Source organism: Monodelphis domestica, chromosome 1, assembly GCF_027887165.1.
Source record: "Monodelphis domestica isolate mMonDom1 chromosome 1, mMonDom1.pri, whole genome shotgun sequence".
Lineage (NCBI taxonomy): Eukaryota > Metazoa > Chordata > Mammalia > Didelphimorphia > Didelphidae > Monodelphis > Monodelphis domestica.
In genome coordinates this window covers 714,984,228-715,002,929 of record NC_077227.1, presented here as the reverse complement: position 1 = coordinate 715,002,929, position 18,702 = coordinate 714,984,228, and the positions used below count along the sequence as shown (strand labels likewise).

The 18,702-nt window shown below is 35.8% G+C and overlaps 1 protein-coding gene across 2 annotated transcripts in view; it reads right to left on the bottom strand.

Annotated features, from left to right (window-relative positions):
• Positions 1 to 18,702, bottom strand: part of GLG1 (golgi glycoprotein 1) — a 174,720-nt gene that overhangs the window by 76,028 nt on the left and 79,990 nt on the right. For both annotated transcript variants that reach the window (XM_007477507.3, XM_007477508.3), the window contains exons 2-4: positions 8,988 to 9,020; positions 4,845 to 4,931; positions 852 to 1,067 (exon numbers count right to left, since the gene is read on the bottom strand). In XM_007477507.3, the coding sequence (XP_007477569.1) occupies positions 852 to 1,067; positions 4,845 to 4,931; positions 8,988 to 9,020 (336 nt within the window). The remainder of the gene's footprint in view (positions 1 to 851; positions 1,068 to 4,844; positions 4,932 to 8,987; positions 9,021 to 18,702) is intronic.

Below are 18,702 nucleotides of genomic sequence, written 5' to 3'. Positions count from 1 at the left end.
CAGTATGGAATATGCTTCCTCCTTCCTCACTTCTTCTGCCTTCTGGAATCATAGGTTTTCTTAAAGATTATACTCAAGTATTATCTTCTAAATACAGGGCCTTGCCATGTTCCCTTGCAAGGAAACTACTTATTTTATAGAAACTGAACATTTGCATATCATTCCTTCACTAGCATGAAAAGTCCTTAAGGGCAGGGACTATTGTTTTTGTTGATATTTTGGTTCCTTTAGCAAAGTAAACAGCTGTTAAATAAATACCTATCAATTGATCATTAGGAACTAGCTCATTATTTTGAAGAGAAAACTTAGCACACATCACTCTCTCTCAGATAATTAGAATCTCTTTCTTAAAGCAATCCACATTCTTTACTATTTCAAGAAAGAAATAAGAATGACTTTTCCTGTAGAGTAACTCAGAAATTTATAGAATGAGGAGTCATACAATAGTGTGATGAGATGCTTAATTAAGAGAAGATTAGTGCAAGAAAGACTGAGGTTGTTGTGTATGGCTTCTTCTATTTTCATGAACTATCTAGTTCCTAGAAGTAGCTTGATAGGCTCAGTTTCTAGTCATTAAAGATATATGAACTAGGTGTAAAATTGAAAAACACCACGTTGAGAGGCAGAAAAGTGTCTGACATTTTGGCTCTGACAGTGTGACAATGAACAACAAAGGCTCTTTTGGGGGGGGCCTCTGATGGAAATTTGGACTAGAAGATCTTCATGGTCCTTTCAAATTTGACACATTTTAGGATTTTATATATTTAATTTCTGTAACAATAGGACTGGGCTGCTAAGTCTTTTAAATACTAATGTCCAAGAGACTTTTCCCCATTCTGATATATGGATACCTTTTCTCCAAGCCGGATGCTTCCACACTTCAGAATATTGATGTCATTTTTGCAGTCATCCATGAAGCCACAGATCAGACGATAATCACTGAAGATAATGGCTGTCATCTTGGTTATGTACTGATGACACTGGTATTCAGTAATGTTGCCTCTGTGATCCACCAAACAGGAGACTAAGTAGCCCTTCCCAACTGGTTCTTCAGCACATTCTTTAATCTGTTAAAAAAAATTGTTTTAAACAAGCAGTTTATGCTCATCTCATAAAATGTTAGTCAAAGAAGCCTAGAATGTTTACTACTGATTACACAACATATTTAACCATTTATAAAGGGGAAAATCAAAGTTCAAAGTCAAAACGGTGTTTTACATATATTCATACCATTGTGCCCTCTGCACGCAACAGATATGGCTTTAGCTAGGCCAGAATTTGCTTCTAAAGCAAAGAAAAGTATACTGTGGTGAGGAAAACTAATATAGGGTACACTCTCTAAGGAATCTGAAAATCCAGAACCAAGGTGTGGAGCTGGTAGTAATGATTTCAAGTTCTAATCTAATGCAGGACTAGAGGAAGTAGATTATTATTTCAAGTTAAACTCAGCTAAGTAAAGGAAAACACATCACCATTTTTTTAAACCCTTACTTTTTTTGTCTTAGTGATAACTCTAAGACAGAAGGGCAAGGACTAGGCAACTGAGATTAAGTGACTTGCCAAGTTATACAACTAGGAAGGATCTGAGGACCTCCTGTATCCAGGCATGGCTCTCTGTCTACTGAGCCATCAAGCTGCCCCATCACATTATTTCTTAAATGAAAGACTTGGGTTTATTGCATCATTTTTACTTAAAAGTATTTTAAATCTAGTAAAATCCAAACTCAAAATGGCCTGTGACTGTCACATATTCAAATTGGCATTCAGGGATTATAGGCATTTGGCAAAAACTGTAAGATCAATAGGACTGTAATGAGCACAATGGACATTCTGTACAACTGCATGTGCTGACCCCTGAGTACTTGGCAATGTCTTCATATGCTGCACAATTAAAAAGTCCATTTCAATAGTTACAAGCTCCATCATAGGTCAAATCTATATGCAACTAAGGTGATATCTCTTCTATTCTATTCAACATAAATTAGTACTGTGTGCAGTCATAAGTGTTCAATTAGAGGTCTAAGTTACGCTACTCCTGCCAACACACTTAGATTGACAAAGGCAAATGCTTCAAAGTCGTGGAGCCCAACCTTGTCTAGTATCACTGCTATGACTACAGAGCATATGCAGAATTTATACAAATATGAAATATGCTCACTGAATGAAACTGGACTAAAATAGGTCAGCATTTGGTGAAATTATGGTACAAGGAAACATGGATAATTTAAGCTCAGAGATTTTCTTGTGTATTTGTTTGCTTTTCAGAAGTCACAAGTCTCAGAATCAAGAGGTATGGGGGTCCTAAAAAAGTCGGGCAACCCCAACTGCTGCTACCTCACTTTCCAGGCTCTGGTAGAAACTCTCAACTGAATAAAGAGAACCATCCTTACTTAGCTCTTCCTTTATAGTGAAGCTAGAATTGTAAGCTACAATCTATTTTTAGATTTTAACTACAAAAAGGTCTCACGACAAAAGGTGAACTTACAAGAGGTGTTAAGTAACCCAAAAAGATATAATCTAACCAAAGAAGGTGAGAACTAAAGAATGGGCAGTCCTGGAGAAAAGCATCTGCTGTGATTGGTAGACATGAAAATTTAGAGGAGGTGACACAAGAGAAAAAGGTCTTTAAATAGAGGGGAAAAAAGACTGAAGGAGACAGTCAGTCACCTGGGTTTGGAGTGAAGGATCAGTCACTCAGAGCTGAAGGGAAGACAGACATTCATAGATTCGTTTGGACATTCGGGCACTGACTCGGAGAAGTGACCGGAATACAGACACACAGACTTCTTTTAGACTGTTACCGTTGGTGAGTGAAAAGCTGACTTAGTGACCCCACCTTTCTGGAGGCATGAAGCCTCCAAAAAAGGCCCAACTTCTTGAGACTCTTCCCCTGGCTGGGACTTAGAAATTCTAACTGGTATAAGAAGAAGCCAGAGTTTTTTTCTCTCTCTCATTCCTTTTAAAGTCCTTCCTGATATGGTTATATCTCACCTATTAGATACCTTTCTCTCTCCTGCTCCCCCAATGCAGCCCTCCACCCCACCCCAACTTTCTTGCTGTCCTTTATATATGATATGCCACTTCCTCTCTCTGTGCCTTTGGGATGGCTGTATGCCCAGTATGGAATATGCTTCCTCCTTCCTCACTTCTTCTGCCTTCTGGAATCATAGGTTTTCTTAAAGATTATACTCAAGTATTATCTTCTAAATACAGGGCCTTGCCATGTTCCCTTGCAAGGAAACTGTACTTATTTTATATAAACTGAACATTTGCATATTATTCCTTCACTAGCATGAAAAGTCCTTAAGGGCAGGGACTATTGTTTTTGTTGATGTTTTGGTTCCTTTAGCAAAGTAAACAGCTGTTAAATAAATACCTATCAATTGATCATTAGCTCATTATTTTGAAGAGAAAACTTAGCACACATCACTCTCTCTCAGATAATTAGAATCTCTTTCTTAAAGCAATCCACATTCTTTACTATTTCAAGAAAGAAATAAGAATGACTTTTCCTGTAGAGTAACTCAGAAATTTATAGAATGAGGAGTCATATAATAGTGTGATGAGATGCTTAATTAAGAGAAGATCAGTGCAAGAAAGACTGAGGTTGTTGTGTATGGCTTCTTCTATATTCATGAACTATCTAGTTCCTAGAAGTAGCTTGATAGACTCAGTAGATTGAGAGCCAGGCCTAGAGACAGGGGTCCTAGGTTCAAATCTGGCCTTAGACACTTCCCAGCTGTGTGACCCTGGGCAAGTCACTTGACCCCCATTGCCTAGCCCCAACCACTCTTCTGCCTTGGAACCAATACACAGTATTGATTCCAAGACAGAAGGTAAGGGTTTAAAAAAAAAAGCAATAATAAAGTGGAAGCATTCCATGGGGACTGGTACAACCTCCAGGAAGTGATGCAGAGCGAAAGAAGCAGAACCAGGAGAACAATTTACAGAGAGACTGATACAATGTGGTACAATCGAATGTAATGGACTTCTCCATTAGTGGCAATGCAGTAGAATAGGAGTTGAAACCCAGAAGAAAAACAACTGCTGGATTACATGGGTCAAAGGGGATATGATTGGAGATATAGACACTAAAGGAACATCCTAGTGCACACATCAACAGCATGGAAATAGGTTCTGATCAAGGACACATGTAATACCCAGTGGAATTGCGCTGGGTGGGGGGAGGGGAGGGAGGAATAGAATGATCTTTGTAACCAAAGAATGATGTTTGAAACTGACACCTCCCCTCCCCCCAAGAGTCATCTTGTGGTCTCACTTCCATTCTATACTGGCTCTGCCAGTTATGCTCCTAGGTTCTTTACTTTTAAGTTTAAATGACCTCTTCAAGAGGGCACAATAAAACTGACCTTTGCTCACACATGACTAGAGAAAAAGCTTTAAGGGATCTGACACAGCCAATAGCTCAGCTTAAATAAACAACAATAAAAAGGAACTAGTAATCTCAATGTTTGGGTGCCTCCTGGGAACTTTTTTAAGGAGGTTCAGGCCTAGATGGGCTATAAAATCTGAGAATGTGGCAACATTGAACTTAAAAAGACCTCAGAATGTCCAGTTTGAATCAATAGGGTCCTAAGGAAGAGCAGTAGTCACATGGAGGGCTTTTTCTATAAAATATTTCTAGCCTATTGGCTTATCCTACCTTATAAAGCATCTAACCTGCCACACCACCCCCTCCCCAAAGGCAAAACAACACTAAAACATGCACACATTATATAAAATGGAAAATGTATCAGTTCTTTCCCTTATGCATTTGTTCTAACATAAAAATATTTTTCCCATTTAACTCTATTGTCTACCTACAAAATTCTTTTATGACTTACATCTGATATGGTGGATTTGCAGACTTCTCGGGCCACAGATTCAAATTTGGGGTCTGTAGTTAGATTCAATTTATAATTCCACAACAACTGCAGCAAAGAACAAGAAAAAGAGCCTGGTTAAGATAAGGGAACATTTAGTATCATTACTGGATGTTTTGGCAAAAAAGACAAAAAGTCCATTGTAGAGAAGCAGATAAAATACAACTATATTTCAATACAATGAAGAAACTAAGATTACACATCACCACATTCTTAGCTGTAAGGAAGAAAAATGTTGAGAACAAAAAACCACTCAGATCTTTTATTGCAAAAGGCTCTTTCTAATTAGAAGCCTTCAAAAAAATGCACCCAAAGCTTTGGATTCCATCATTAAAAGACCAAGAAAATCAGAGCTTTTGCCTCATTAGACTAGAATGGAAAATATAAGAAAAAACAATATGGATAGGGCACAACAATTTTAAAATAACAGAGAACACCAAACATTTAAATACCTATTCTAGAGGTTTTTTTTTTTTTTTAATTTAAAAACCCTTACCTTCCACCTTAGAATTAATACTGTGTATTGGTTCCAGGACAGAAGAGCAGTGAGGGCTAGGCAATGGGGGTTGAGTGACTTGCCCAGGATCACATAGTTAGGAAGTATCTGAGGCCAGATTTGAACCTAAGACCTCCTATTTCTAGGCCTGGCTCTCAATCCACTGAGCCACTTAGCTGCCATATTCTAGAGCTTTAACAATTAAATTGCATGGAGGGAATTAGCATCTAGTATGAACCTGTCTTCCCCCCCCCCCCCCATTGCTTTTGACACGAAATAACCCCATTCAGGCAATTCTTTAGACCCAAACAATTATTCCTGCATTCTGTAAAAATAGACTTGAATCCAGGACTTCAATCCCCAGAAATCCTTGCTCCACTTCCCCAGAATGCTTTGTAATCTCACTGAATTCTCACCTGGCCGAGAGCAAAATCATTATTTAGAGGGTCTCTGCCCACGGCAGGCTCTCTCTTCTCTTCCTGGCTCTGCTGGCAAACAGACGCATCTCATGATGTGAGTGAAATTTGGGTGGGCCTCATGGCCCACCTAGCATGTGCTTCTCTTGTTTGTATTTTCTTTAACCCTTGACCTTTAATAAACCTCATAAAAATAATACTCCTTGCAGAGAGAAACAAATATTTCTACCTGCCTCAGTCTCCCCTAAATTTTAATCTTTACAATTCACATTTAGAAAAACAAAAGTAGTCTCCAAAATTCGCCTTTGTGAGCTTGGCATATTATCTGACACAACATGGGGCAGGCACAAATTAAGTACAGTGATTCCTTACCTATTGTGGGAGTTCCAGAGACCTCCATGATCGGTGAAAATCTGAGAAGTAGCAGCATTACATACATACATACATACATACATACATACATACATACATACATATATATATATATATATATTTTTTTTTTTTTAGGGCTTCCTTCCCACATTCCTATAAGCCTTCCATACTCTCATAAACATTGAGCCAATCAGCATCCAGGATATTAAACACAGTGCTGTGGTTGGTCACTTTTAATTCCATCAGCAAATAGTGTGCCATTTACAACTTCACATTGGCAAACTTGTGTAAGCTGTAGTAGCATATAGCATTGCCACTGTGTACAGTACGGTTTTCACTTGCAAAATCCTGTGATATAGTGAAAACTCCACGATATAGAATTAGATTTTTTTTTTTAAATCCACAGTACAGTGAAGCCACGATAAATGAATCCTGATATAGCAAGGGACGAATGTACAGGGTTTTTTGGAGCAACTACTATCTCCAAAAGTCAGCCAGAATAACATCTATATTTCAATAAAGAAATCCTTTAAAGAGGACTGAGGTGCTTCCTGTCTGTGTCCTCAACATTGCCTTGTCTGTGGAATGCTCATAAACAAATTCAAGAGCTTCAATAAGTTTGGAGAAATGAAATGGGAAAAGATTGGAGGAGTGGGAAACAACATCAGGTTATATAAAACAATCATACTTGATAAAAATCCCAGCAATTTAAGTGACACAATGAACATGAAGTTGACATATAGCAGGAATTCAATAAATATTCAATGATTGATTTAAATGTCCAGGATATGCATTCAACCACCTAGCCCACACTAATCTGCAATGTTAAACGTTTTATTAGAAAGATAGGTGAAGCATCAGGGGCATGTGATTTACCCGGAATCAATATGACTTTATAAGTTGAGGGCTTTTCTTTCCAAAAATAGACTACTGGTGTGTTTTCAGGCCACTTTTCAATCTTTTACAATTTGTTCCCCTAGGTTGTGGGCCAATTTATTTAGTGTTAGATTCTCTACTTCCTGAGTTCTTCCACAGGTTAATTATATAGCAATTTCTACAGACAATATTTGGTTTGGTTTTTCATTAGTCCTTGAAATACTACTGTAGAAGAAAATCTCTGGGCCACCTGTTTGAAATAATCAAACCTCAACACTTAAGTTAACACCCTACTTTCCCTGTATATTACTCTTTCATACACACACACACACACACACACACACACACACACACATATATATATAAAAGCCATAACATTTCAACTTGATTATATGTTCTTTTATTCAATCAATAAAACATTTTTTGCAAATATGTGCTAGGCACTAGGGATGCAAACACAGAAAATGAAGCAGGAACTTATATTCTATAAGACAAAGGAAAATCTAGAGAGAATACATATATACAGATTAAATACAAAATAAACACAAGGTCATTACTGAAGAGTATACTAGAATTTAGGGGAAGAGAAAGGAATATTTGAAAGTAAACAATATCATTCTACTTTGTATAGATCTTTATTTTTTTGCATACAGTGGTCACTTGAGTATTTGGTTATAATATAAAATTTAAATGTTATCTTCAATTGAAGAGCAATTCAATTCCCTTTTCCCTCTCTCATTCTTAATTTCTTCCTTCTATTGTAAATAAACCACCATAAATTCCATTCTGACTTGAGTATTTCATTGGGACTTAGAATTTAAATCCCTGGCGACCAACTAAATTTATATTTAGTCTCAAACCCTAAATTTGCTTTTAACACTAGAAAAGGATTTTCTGCCAACAGATAGGGCCTTTAGACAGCCTTCATCATGAAATTAAGCTAATCTTGAGAAACTCAAAATTGTACAGAGCTTTGTAATTCAATTCACTGATTTGTGGGTAAAAATTCTCTTTTGATTAAGACACTTCTCTGCCAATACGCATACTACTAATGGCTAAAGAGTCTAGTATTCTTTCCCCTTTTATTTTAATATAAATTATAAGTATAGGGGTATGATATTATTCCTATCAGAAATTCAAACAGAAAGAAAATATAACTCACAATGCTATCAGAATTTTTTTCATATAAAATACAAATACAGTCAATATCTGCTGTAAAAATGGAGACTTGAATCCAGGACTTCAACTCCTAGAAGTCCTTGCTCCACTTTCCCAGAATGCTTTGTAATCTCCTTGTAACCTCACCTGTGCCAAGAACGAGATGGGGTATTTAACCTGGTTGTAAAAAGGCTGGGGCCTCTTACCTACTTCGGCTTGGGAGGAGATGTGGCTCTCTACCTAGCAGGCAAGATGTGAGTGGTCGTGAATACGCTCTTTGGGCCTAGACACATGCCTCTCTTACTTGTATTTTCTTAATATTTTAATCTTCAATAAGCCTCTAAAAATATAATACTCCTTGCAGAGAGAAACTAATTTCTACCTGCCTCAGCTTCCCCTAAATTTTAACTGTTACACTGCTTATTTCATACCACTATATCTCATACTTGGTAGTTTGTACACCCAGCTTTCTTTCTCTTCTTTGATTTCAGCATTTAATGTTTTATAGAATTCTGATTCAACATTATAATTTTTCAAGATGTGCCAGCACTGAATACTTAAATTCAAATGTAATATGAAAAAAAAAAGACCTGAGATGATCAATTGGACAGATTTACAGTTCTATATTTCAAGATCTGTTTGATATATCAGAAAGCTGAAAAAAGTATAACATGGCTCTTTGTTAAAGGTAATTAAGACTGTTGTAGGTGAACAACTCAAGGGAGTCAATTTATAACAGCTATAATCATAAAGCTCAAAGCAAACATATATGAAATTCATACTTACATGATTGCAATCTGATGAAATCTCATTGTCAGGCTAGAAGAGAAAAATAAGAAGAAAAATTTAAGTACAAAACACTTACAAAATAAGTGTGAAGATAAAAAAAAAATCCATGTATTCCAACAATGAGATCTTTAATGTGGGGAACAATATCTAAACTTACAAAATTGGAGACTTATGAGTGGGGAAACCCACCCAAAAGGAATGGATACCACAAGTAGTTTACAAAGAGGGTAGAGTATGAGGAAGGTAGGCAGATAAACTATATAAATGCCTGAGAGATAAGGGTAGGCTCTTTGCACAACATTTCCTGATTATGATACAGGTGCACTTATTTAAAGCTAACTTTCAACATATGAATATATATATATTAAATATATATATATTAAAGCAAACTTCAGTGAATTTAAAATGGTATCTGACTTAGAAAATTTTCCATTTGTGGACAACTTTAGGAATATACCTATTTTGTAAAAACAGAATCTACATAAAAAAATTTGGAATTAGCTTTTTCAGAAACTACACAATTTGACAAAGTTTAAAGGAGCTGGGTATTATCTAGAATAGGATCTGAAATGAATATACATTAATTAAATTATTCACATTTTAAAGAGGATTTAAATACAATAATCCACTATTCAAATTCCCTTTGGGTGTCCATAGTAATTTAATATGAATACTAATATAATTCATCAAAATAAATCCTAGTAGACTTTAGTTAAGATATCAGGATCAAATAGAGACATACCTTGTCCTAAGTAATACCATGAATTCAGATTGTGACAAGCCTAATGCTACTTTGAAAATGAAAAAATTCCCATTAGAGTTGGGGGCAGCTTCGAAGACAAGGAAAGAATGGGTATTAATCAAGGTAGGTAAGCTAGCATAACCAGAGAGCTTTTGTGAAGAAAGGACCCCTGGGGACTAATTCAATCCTGGTATAGGCTTTGTTAACATTCATATCAACAATATATAATCTTATTTCCATACCTGGTCATAAAATACTTTACCAGAATATGTCTCAATTTGGTTGCTAGGGAATCATTAGATTCTAAATATTTATTCTGTATTTTTGACACTACTTGGTTTAATTAAAGAGTCTCTTGTAAAAAAATACTCATTTATTCTTGCTCTTTCTGAGCCTTGGAAGTGACATCAGCACCAAAACCCAAATTCAGGCACATTGCTTTCTAGATTCCAATCAGTAAAAGTTTAAATGACCACAGTCTTAAACTGTTTATTTAGTGAGGATTTGAATTATTTTTCTTGGATGGTTTTTCATTTTATCCTGTTCAAACTATCCCTTCTTAAATTCTTCCCCAAGTATCAAAATCTCAGTTCCACCAAATTTTAAGAGTTGGGCAGAAGAGACAGCCAGCTAATATTCTTCTAATATGCCTTCTTAATAAAATAGGGGAGGGATTTGGAGAGAAAAATTATATGTACATCAAAAATATTTATAACAGCACTTTTGGGAATAGGAAAAACTAGAAGCAAAGTAGATGTCCATTGATTTAAGAATAACTAAACAAGTTGTAGTATATGAATCTATTATTACTGTGCTATGAAAAATACAGAAAAGTACTCAGTGAAGTAAGTAGAATGAGGAAAACAATATACTTAATTATTACAAATCAATGAATATTTATTATTATAATTAAGTACCTACCATTTGCCTGATGTTGGCCTAGATGTTGGGGGAGGGGGGCAAGATAGAAGATGGTGGTACTCTTAGAAACAACAGCTGGTTTACTTAGCAACTTTAAGTTGCAAACTATTATCTTATTTGTTTGTCACAACACTCCAGGAAAGTAAGGTGCTATTATTAACCTCATTTTGAGGAAACTGAAGCAGTTATTAATTAAATGACCTGACAGGATTCAACATTAGAAAGTGTATATAAAGTCAAATTTTAATTCATATCTTCCTAACTCTAAGTGAAAAGCTCTCCACATTGTGCCATTAACAAGAGTTAGCATTTATGTAGTTCTTTAAGTTTCATAAAATGCTAATGTCATCATCATCTGATTTAATTTTCATAAGAAGTCTGACACTAGGACACAATTACCAAAAGGGATGTTCAGAAAAGGGGTGAATTTTGGAGGAAGAGGGGGAATTCTGTTCTGCACATACAGACTTAAGTATACATGGGCTATGAAGTTTGAAATAAGCAATAGGCAGTTAGAATTGTAAGCTTTAGAAGGAAATGAGTGATACAGAGAAGAGATTTTGGAATCATGTGTACTGAAATGATTAAAAATAACAAACTGATGAAGTTTTCATCCAGGAAAAAAATTAAAGAAGGAAAGTACGCCCAAGAATTAGAGTACACCTTCAATTTAGGGGTTGTGAAAAGTCCAAAAAAGGTAGTAGGTAGGTTTGTGTCCCAAAGAGATAATAAGGAAAAATACCTGTGCAAAAATACTCATAGCTGCACTCTTTGTGGTGGTAAAAAGATGTTGGAAAATGAAGGGTTGTCCCTTGATTGGGGAATGGCTGAATAAATTGCGGTATATGATGGTGATGGAATCCTATTGTGCTGTAAGGAATGATGATCTGGAGGATTTCTATATGAACTGATGCAGAGTGAAATGAGTAGAACCAGGAGAACATTGTATACAGAAAGTAAAACATTATGGAACAATTCAATGTAATGGATTTTGCTACAAGTAGCAATGCAACAAGTCAGGACACTTCTGAAAGACTTGTAGGAAAGAATGTTAACCACATTGTGAGAAGGAACTATGAAGAAATGCAAAAGGAAAACATATAACATTACTTATCACATGTTATGGGTATGTGATTTGGGGTTTAGGCTCTAAAGCAAAAATGAATAATATGGAAATAGGTTTCAAGTGATAACATTTGTACAACCCCGTGGAATTGCTTGTCGGCTCTGGGAAAGTGGAGAGAAGAGGGGAGAGAAAGAAAATGAATCATGTAAACATGGAAAAATATTTAAAAATAAAAACTTTTTTTAAAAAAAGGTAGTAAGGAAACCATGAGCAGTCACAGAAACCCAGTGGATGGTGACACAATGCAGTATCTTATGCTGCTGAGAGGATGATATGAAAAAATAAATGAATTCTATTTTAATCTAGAAACTAGAGTCTAAGATGTCAATACACTTCTGTGTCTGAGTCTGAGGGGTTGTTGTTTAAATGAAGTCTAAGGAAGAAAACATTAAAAGAGGGCTTTGTTCAGATATGTCAGACTAGATGGTTTATGAGGTCCATCCAACTCATCCTTAGATTTTGTCAAGTTTTAAGGATTATCATTTGAGCTGAAGGTAAGAAAGCAACAGAGTAAGAAAGGCAGAAATCTTTGGAACCAAAAAATTCAACCTAGGTGCTGGTGCTTAGTTCTCAATGCCAGCCCGACACATTTCTCAAAGACTCCGATCAAATCACTTTATCAGACCAGATGCTTTCTTATTCCACAATAAAAGAACTGGTGACTAGTCTTAATTGTTTCTGAGCTTAGAATGGGAAGAGAAAAGGCAAATGAAATTCAAATACTCATTGGAAACTAAAGGGGTGTCCACTGATTGGGGAATGGCTGAACAAATTGTGGAATAGGATGATGATAGAATACTATTGTACTTTACTATAAGGAATACTGAACAAGATGATTTCAGAAAGAGTTGGAAAGACCTCCATGAACTGATGCAGAGTAAAATAAGCAAAACATTGTACACAGTAACAGCAACATTGTGGAATGATCAAATGTGACCAATTTAGCTACTCTCAGTAATACAATGATCCAGGATATTTCTGAGGTACTTATGGCAAAAAATACTATTCACTTCCATAGAAAGAACTGTTGGCGTAGGAATGCAGATGAAAGCATAAGATTTTTCACTAGTTTATTTGGATACATGTTTTGGGTTTTCATAAGATTAGTCACTCACGAAAATTAATAATATGGAAACAGTTTATGTGTATAATGCAGATTAAATTGCTTGCCAGCTGTGTGTGTGTGTGTGTAGACAATTTGGATTATATAACTTCAGAAAACTTATGTGTAAATTTGTTATTATATGTAATGATTTTTAAAAAGTCAAATACTGAGAAAGAAACATTGGTCTGATTTTATGTTCTCCTTTTCTCTCTACTTTCCTAGTAAGTGATGAAATACCAATGAATCTACAAATATTTACTAAGTGATTATGTGCCCAGTTGGGTGGGGGGCAGCTGAAAGGAGAGTGAACTAGAGTGAAGAGGCATTTGAAACAGAAAGACCAACCAAAAGTTCTTCCAGTAATCATGAAATGATGAAGTTCTACATCAGTGTGGTGAGGCTGTGTGAGTGGAAAGAAGGGGAACAGATAAGAAATATTGTGAAGGTAAAACAAGATTAAGCAACAAACTGGATATGTGGGATGAAAGCAGGGAGTTGTAAATTCTTAAGTAGCCTCTCAACTAACAGGGGAGGCCCTGACACAATTTTCCTGACAGCAGGGAATCTGAATATCAACTAGGCAATTTCCCAGTATGAATCAGCATCAGTTCCTGAACTTTGATGCATCCTAGGTCCAGATTCCCACTTTTTTACTCAATTTCTATACTTAACCCAGATAAAACAGTAGAAAAGCCTTTGTTGCTTAAAAGTATCAAGGATTTCAGAGGCTCTGTCCTGTGTCCATCCTCTCTAGTCAACACATTGCCACTCCTTCATATTGTATTCTTCAAAGAAGCTTGCTTTTGCTTCCCTTCATTCTTGTTGCTCTGTCTTACTCTGGGGTTTGGTCTTGTGATACTTTGTCTGTAAGGCATATTCGTTTTCTCTATTTTTGACCAGGACTAGGGCAAAGGCAGTCACTGCTACCTTCAAATCTATGCATGTCTTAGGGAAAGTCTTAGGGAACACAAGGGCTGGACTGAGAATCCTGTCTCAGATGTAGGGTCTCTCATCTTCTTCTGGACATGGAAGCCTGCATGTAACCTGAAAGTTATCTCAACTCTGGCAATATAACTGCCTTTCCTTATAATGCACTTTGGAGTCCTGACCATTACTCAAAATGCATTAAGGCATTAGTTGAGGTTGACACTAAAACTGGGAAGGTGGGTGACAAAGAGGATGATACCCTCTACAGTAACAGGGTAGCCCAGAAGAACAGAAGGTTTCAGGGGGATAAAGAAGGAATTGTTTGGGACATGTTGAGTTTGGGGTGTCTATGGGATGTCCAGTTTGAGATTTCCAAAAGCTGATGTATGACTGGGGGTCAAGAGAGAATTGAGGGTTGAATAAAGAGATCAGGAATCATCAGAAGAGAGATAACTGAATCCACAGAAGTTTGAGTTTGCCAAGTGAAATAATATACAGAAAAAAAAAGAGGGTGGTTAAATAGATGACCTAAATGAAGGTCTAGCAAAGGAGATTTTGAGGAGTGATCAGGAAGGTAGGAGGAGAGAACAATGTCATGAAAACCATGAGAGGCAAAAAAGAGGAAGAAGGTGGCTGTAAAAGTCAAAAACTGCAAAAAGAGCAAGACTAAGAAAAGGCCACCATAAGTATCACTAAGGCCAATAAGTACCAAATAATTTTGATGATACTGATTTATGATATGATTTAAAGTCTGTGAGTGCTATTACCATTTTAATTCTATTTTTCCTATTTTTCACCTTGTGTTTGTAATTCTACTGTTTCTCCATATGAATTTCATTGTCTAGCTCTATAAATTATCCCATTGGTAGTTTTATGTAGAACTAAATTGAAAAATTAATTTATATTTTTAATTATACTGACAAAGCACACCCATTAACAGTGAATATCCTTAGAATTACTTAAGTAATATTTTATTTCTTTAAAAAGTGTTTTGTAATTGTGTTTTGTTTTGTTTTGTTTTAATCCTTGCCTTCCATCTTTAAAATCAATGCTAAGTATAGTTTCCAAAGCAAGAGTGGTAAGAGCTAGGTAACTGGGGTTAAGTGACTTGTTCAGGGTTACACAGGAGATATTTGAACCCAGGATTTCCAGGATGTGAAAAAATGTCATCAGGCATGGTGGAGAGGTGGAGGGGAGCAGTTTTGCCCAAGTCCCTTTGCCTTTCTAGTAATGGGGAGGGGGGGAGATGTGGTCAAATGCCCACAGAGAGCATTCTGAATGTCATCTTTGGCACCTGTGCCAAATTTTCACCATCAATGCTATAAAGAAATACTAGTGACTTTCTGGTATTATTTTTATTTCTGTTACCTTACAGGAGTTATCAATTATCTCAGCATGGTTGAATCTACATCTTGAATCAGGAGAGTCTTGGGTTTGAATATTACCACAAACATTTATTGTGTGATCATATGCAAGTCACACCTTTTTTAAGTCTTAGTTTTCTGATTTGTAAAATGTAGATATCAACTTCAAAGTGATATTGCAAAGAACAAATGAGGTATATATTATGAAGTCTTTTACAATGCTTAAAACGCTATGTAAAGGTCACCTATTTTCACTTCCTAAGGTATAAAAGGAGGAGGCTAAACTAAACTCTCCAAGTCTTCCTATTAAGACAATTTAAAATTCAATGAAATCTAGAGACCCAGATCAAATTTTTTTTTTAAACCCATACCTTCCATCTTGGAGTTAATATTGTGTGTTGGCTCCAAGGCAGAAGAGTGGTAAGGGTTAGGCAATGAGCGTTAAATGACTTGCTCAGGGTCACACAGCTGGGAAGTGTCTGAGGCCAGATTTGAACCTAGGACTTTCTGTCTCTAGGCCTGGCTCTCAATCCACTGAATCACCCAGCTGCCCCTCCCCCAAATCAATTTTTAAAAAATGTACTTAGTAAAGTTACTTTTGTTTCAGGTATTTTAAAAATGTTAATTTTTGCAGTTTATGATTATGGTTCTCTACTTCCTCATCTTCATGATCCTGTGTATGCTAGAGCCAAAGCAGATCTGTTTTAGAAAGAAATAAAAATAGAATTCATTTATAAATCACCTAAGTTAACTAGAAATTTTCAACTGTATCATGCTATATTATGTTTTTAAAAATTCAATGCCTAAGTGATAGTGAATTCCTAAATAAATATAAAGCTGACATAATATGAATCCTCGTATTCCTAGGAGTTAAATCATTAGGAGTATAGTATGACACCATTGGAATAATTAAGTCATTTCTTAACTCCAAAGAGACAAGAAAAAGAAATATCAAATCAAGTTTGAGGCAGCTGATAAAAATAAAACCTTTTTATCCAAGGAAAACTCCTCTTACAGGGTTATCAATTCTTATTCCCAACCTCATAATTAAAATCCTCCTAGTCCTTCATTTTGATTCTATTATGAATTATTTCTGTCATTTGTCCTCAGAGGCCATACAATAACGAAAGTGTGAGATTCTCCTCTATGCTAGGGAGGGAGGAAAGGAGGGGAGAAGAAACAAAGAGTCATTAACTAGAGGAAATATAGAGTTATAAATGTAGAGTTGAAAGGGATTATTATGCCCATTAGTCCAACCCATTTTACAAAGGAAGAATTGAGGGCCCAAGGGGCTAATGACAACTCACAGCTAGTGTGGTATGGTGGAAAGGTAGGTAAATCTGAAGTTGGAGATCTGGGTTCAAGTTTTGGCTCTGACATTGTCATATAAGAGGGCTGAACCAGACAACCTCTCTATGATGTGTCAGAGGTAAGATCTTTTCTGATTCCAGAATGAGAGTTCCTTCCACTGTACCACACTTTTCTAACATCATAAGTGATATGTGACCGGTATTTGCAACTTTGCTTATCTCAGACATGCTCCAATGCATAAAGATTACTTCTATATGTTTCTTCAGCTTTTTAGGCTCACATGCCTGGTATCATTTAACTTACTTGCCTGGATAAAGGAATGGTCTTTTCATCTAAGACATTTAAGGTCTCAAGTACTTTCAAAGCAAAGACAGTAAGGTTATGCTCCTCCCCTCTCCACTTTTCTTCGGTCTAGCTTCTTTTAACTGATTCTTGCGAGTCATAGCCTTTTCTTTGGAGCTCAGATCATCTTCTCTAGCACATTTATTTAAGGTGTAATATCTCTTCAATGGCTTTCAAGAATGTAACATAGTATAAATTAACTGGTTAGCAGAAAAGCAGATCAGTTCGAGATACTAACAGAGCCACAAGATTTTGGTGCTTCAATGACTAAAAGAAAAATAAGACTCAGCAATTCAAATTCACTTGTGAAAGAGTAAAACTAACCAATAAAATTAAAGCTATGGATAACACAAAGCTAGGAGGGGCAAATAACATGATGACTCAAAAGAAGCCCAACACACTAAAGTATGGGACTGAATCTATTACTATAAAATTAAATCAGGGTATATTTGAATATCACAAATCCAATTTTACAAATACAAGATGGAGAGGAAGGCATTAAGACAGCAGTAGATCTGAGTAAACATCTCCAGGTTTTAGTAGACTATAGAATTGATAACAATCAGGGCTGTGCTGTTGCCACCAAAAAAAGCTATTAAGATTCTGGGTTGCATTTAAGCTACCAGGAGAGGGAGATGATCATTTTATTACATCCTATCCTTATTAGACTTTCTGTGACATGTGGTTCAGATCTGGGGATCATAATTTAGAAAGGACACTAATAAACTGCAAAGGTCCCAAAGCAGGACAACTCAATTGGAGAAGGTCCTTGATTCTATGACTCACAAGAATCCGTTAAAGTAGCTGGGGATTGCTAGACCAGAGAAGGAGGGGGAGGACCACAAGAATAGAATAGCTGCTTTGAAGTAACTGAAAGGCTTATCAGATATAGGAAGAGTCTCTCCCTTTCCCATCTGGTTCCAGAGGGATTAAATAATAAAATAATATTTCACTTTAGTATCTAATAAAAGAATAAAAATAATAAATAAAATTATAATTTACAAAGTTAAAAGAGTGGAAGTTTCTTCCTTCCATATTTGATCCCACACGATGCAACACGGATAAGAGTGGAAATAGTGAAGAGATCAATTTCTTCCCCTTTTCCCGGCTATTGAAGGAATTAAAAAAAAAAAACTCAAAACAATAATTACATATATTTGTAACAAACTTTGTTTTTCCTTATATTCAGACTGTGTGGGGATGAGGATGGAGAGAATCTGGAATTGAAAATAAATTTTAAAAAAACCCTAGTAAGCAAAGAAAATAATATTAGAAATAGATGTTACAGATATTTCAAAAGCAATTACACAATAATGTCAAATTCTAAAAATTTGAATTGGCCTACATTCAGCTCGAAGCCCTGACAACAAAAAAAGGGGAGATTTAGATTACTTGTCTCAATTCGATCAGGTTGGCAAATATGAATGTTCTTGGCACAAGCAAAATATCCTGAGTTTGAAATTAATTCACTAAAACATGAATGAAGATTATTCTCATGAAAGGGCAATTAAAAATTACTGTTTCATCAAATTATCTTAGCACAAGTAAGTATAGGTGTACTTCTTTATAGAAAGAATTAATTTTACTGCAGATTCTGACTAAGGTTCCATATTTCAATTTTTATTTAAATTCTTGGTATTGTATAAACACTAAAAGGTTGGACAATCTTAGTTTTACCTAAGCTTCAAAGTCTCAAGAGTCTTTGTAAACTATAATCAAACAGTTCAACTATAGGCATGCTAAACAAAAGGCCTGTTGTCTTAAGAGCAAGATTTTAAATTTCATTTGGGAAAAGTTCCTTGCCCACAGCTGGCAAAATAAAATATATTTTTACTACTAGGTTAAACAAGTCAACTGACTTTGGGAGGGCAAAT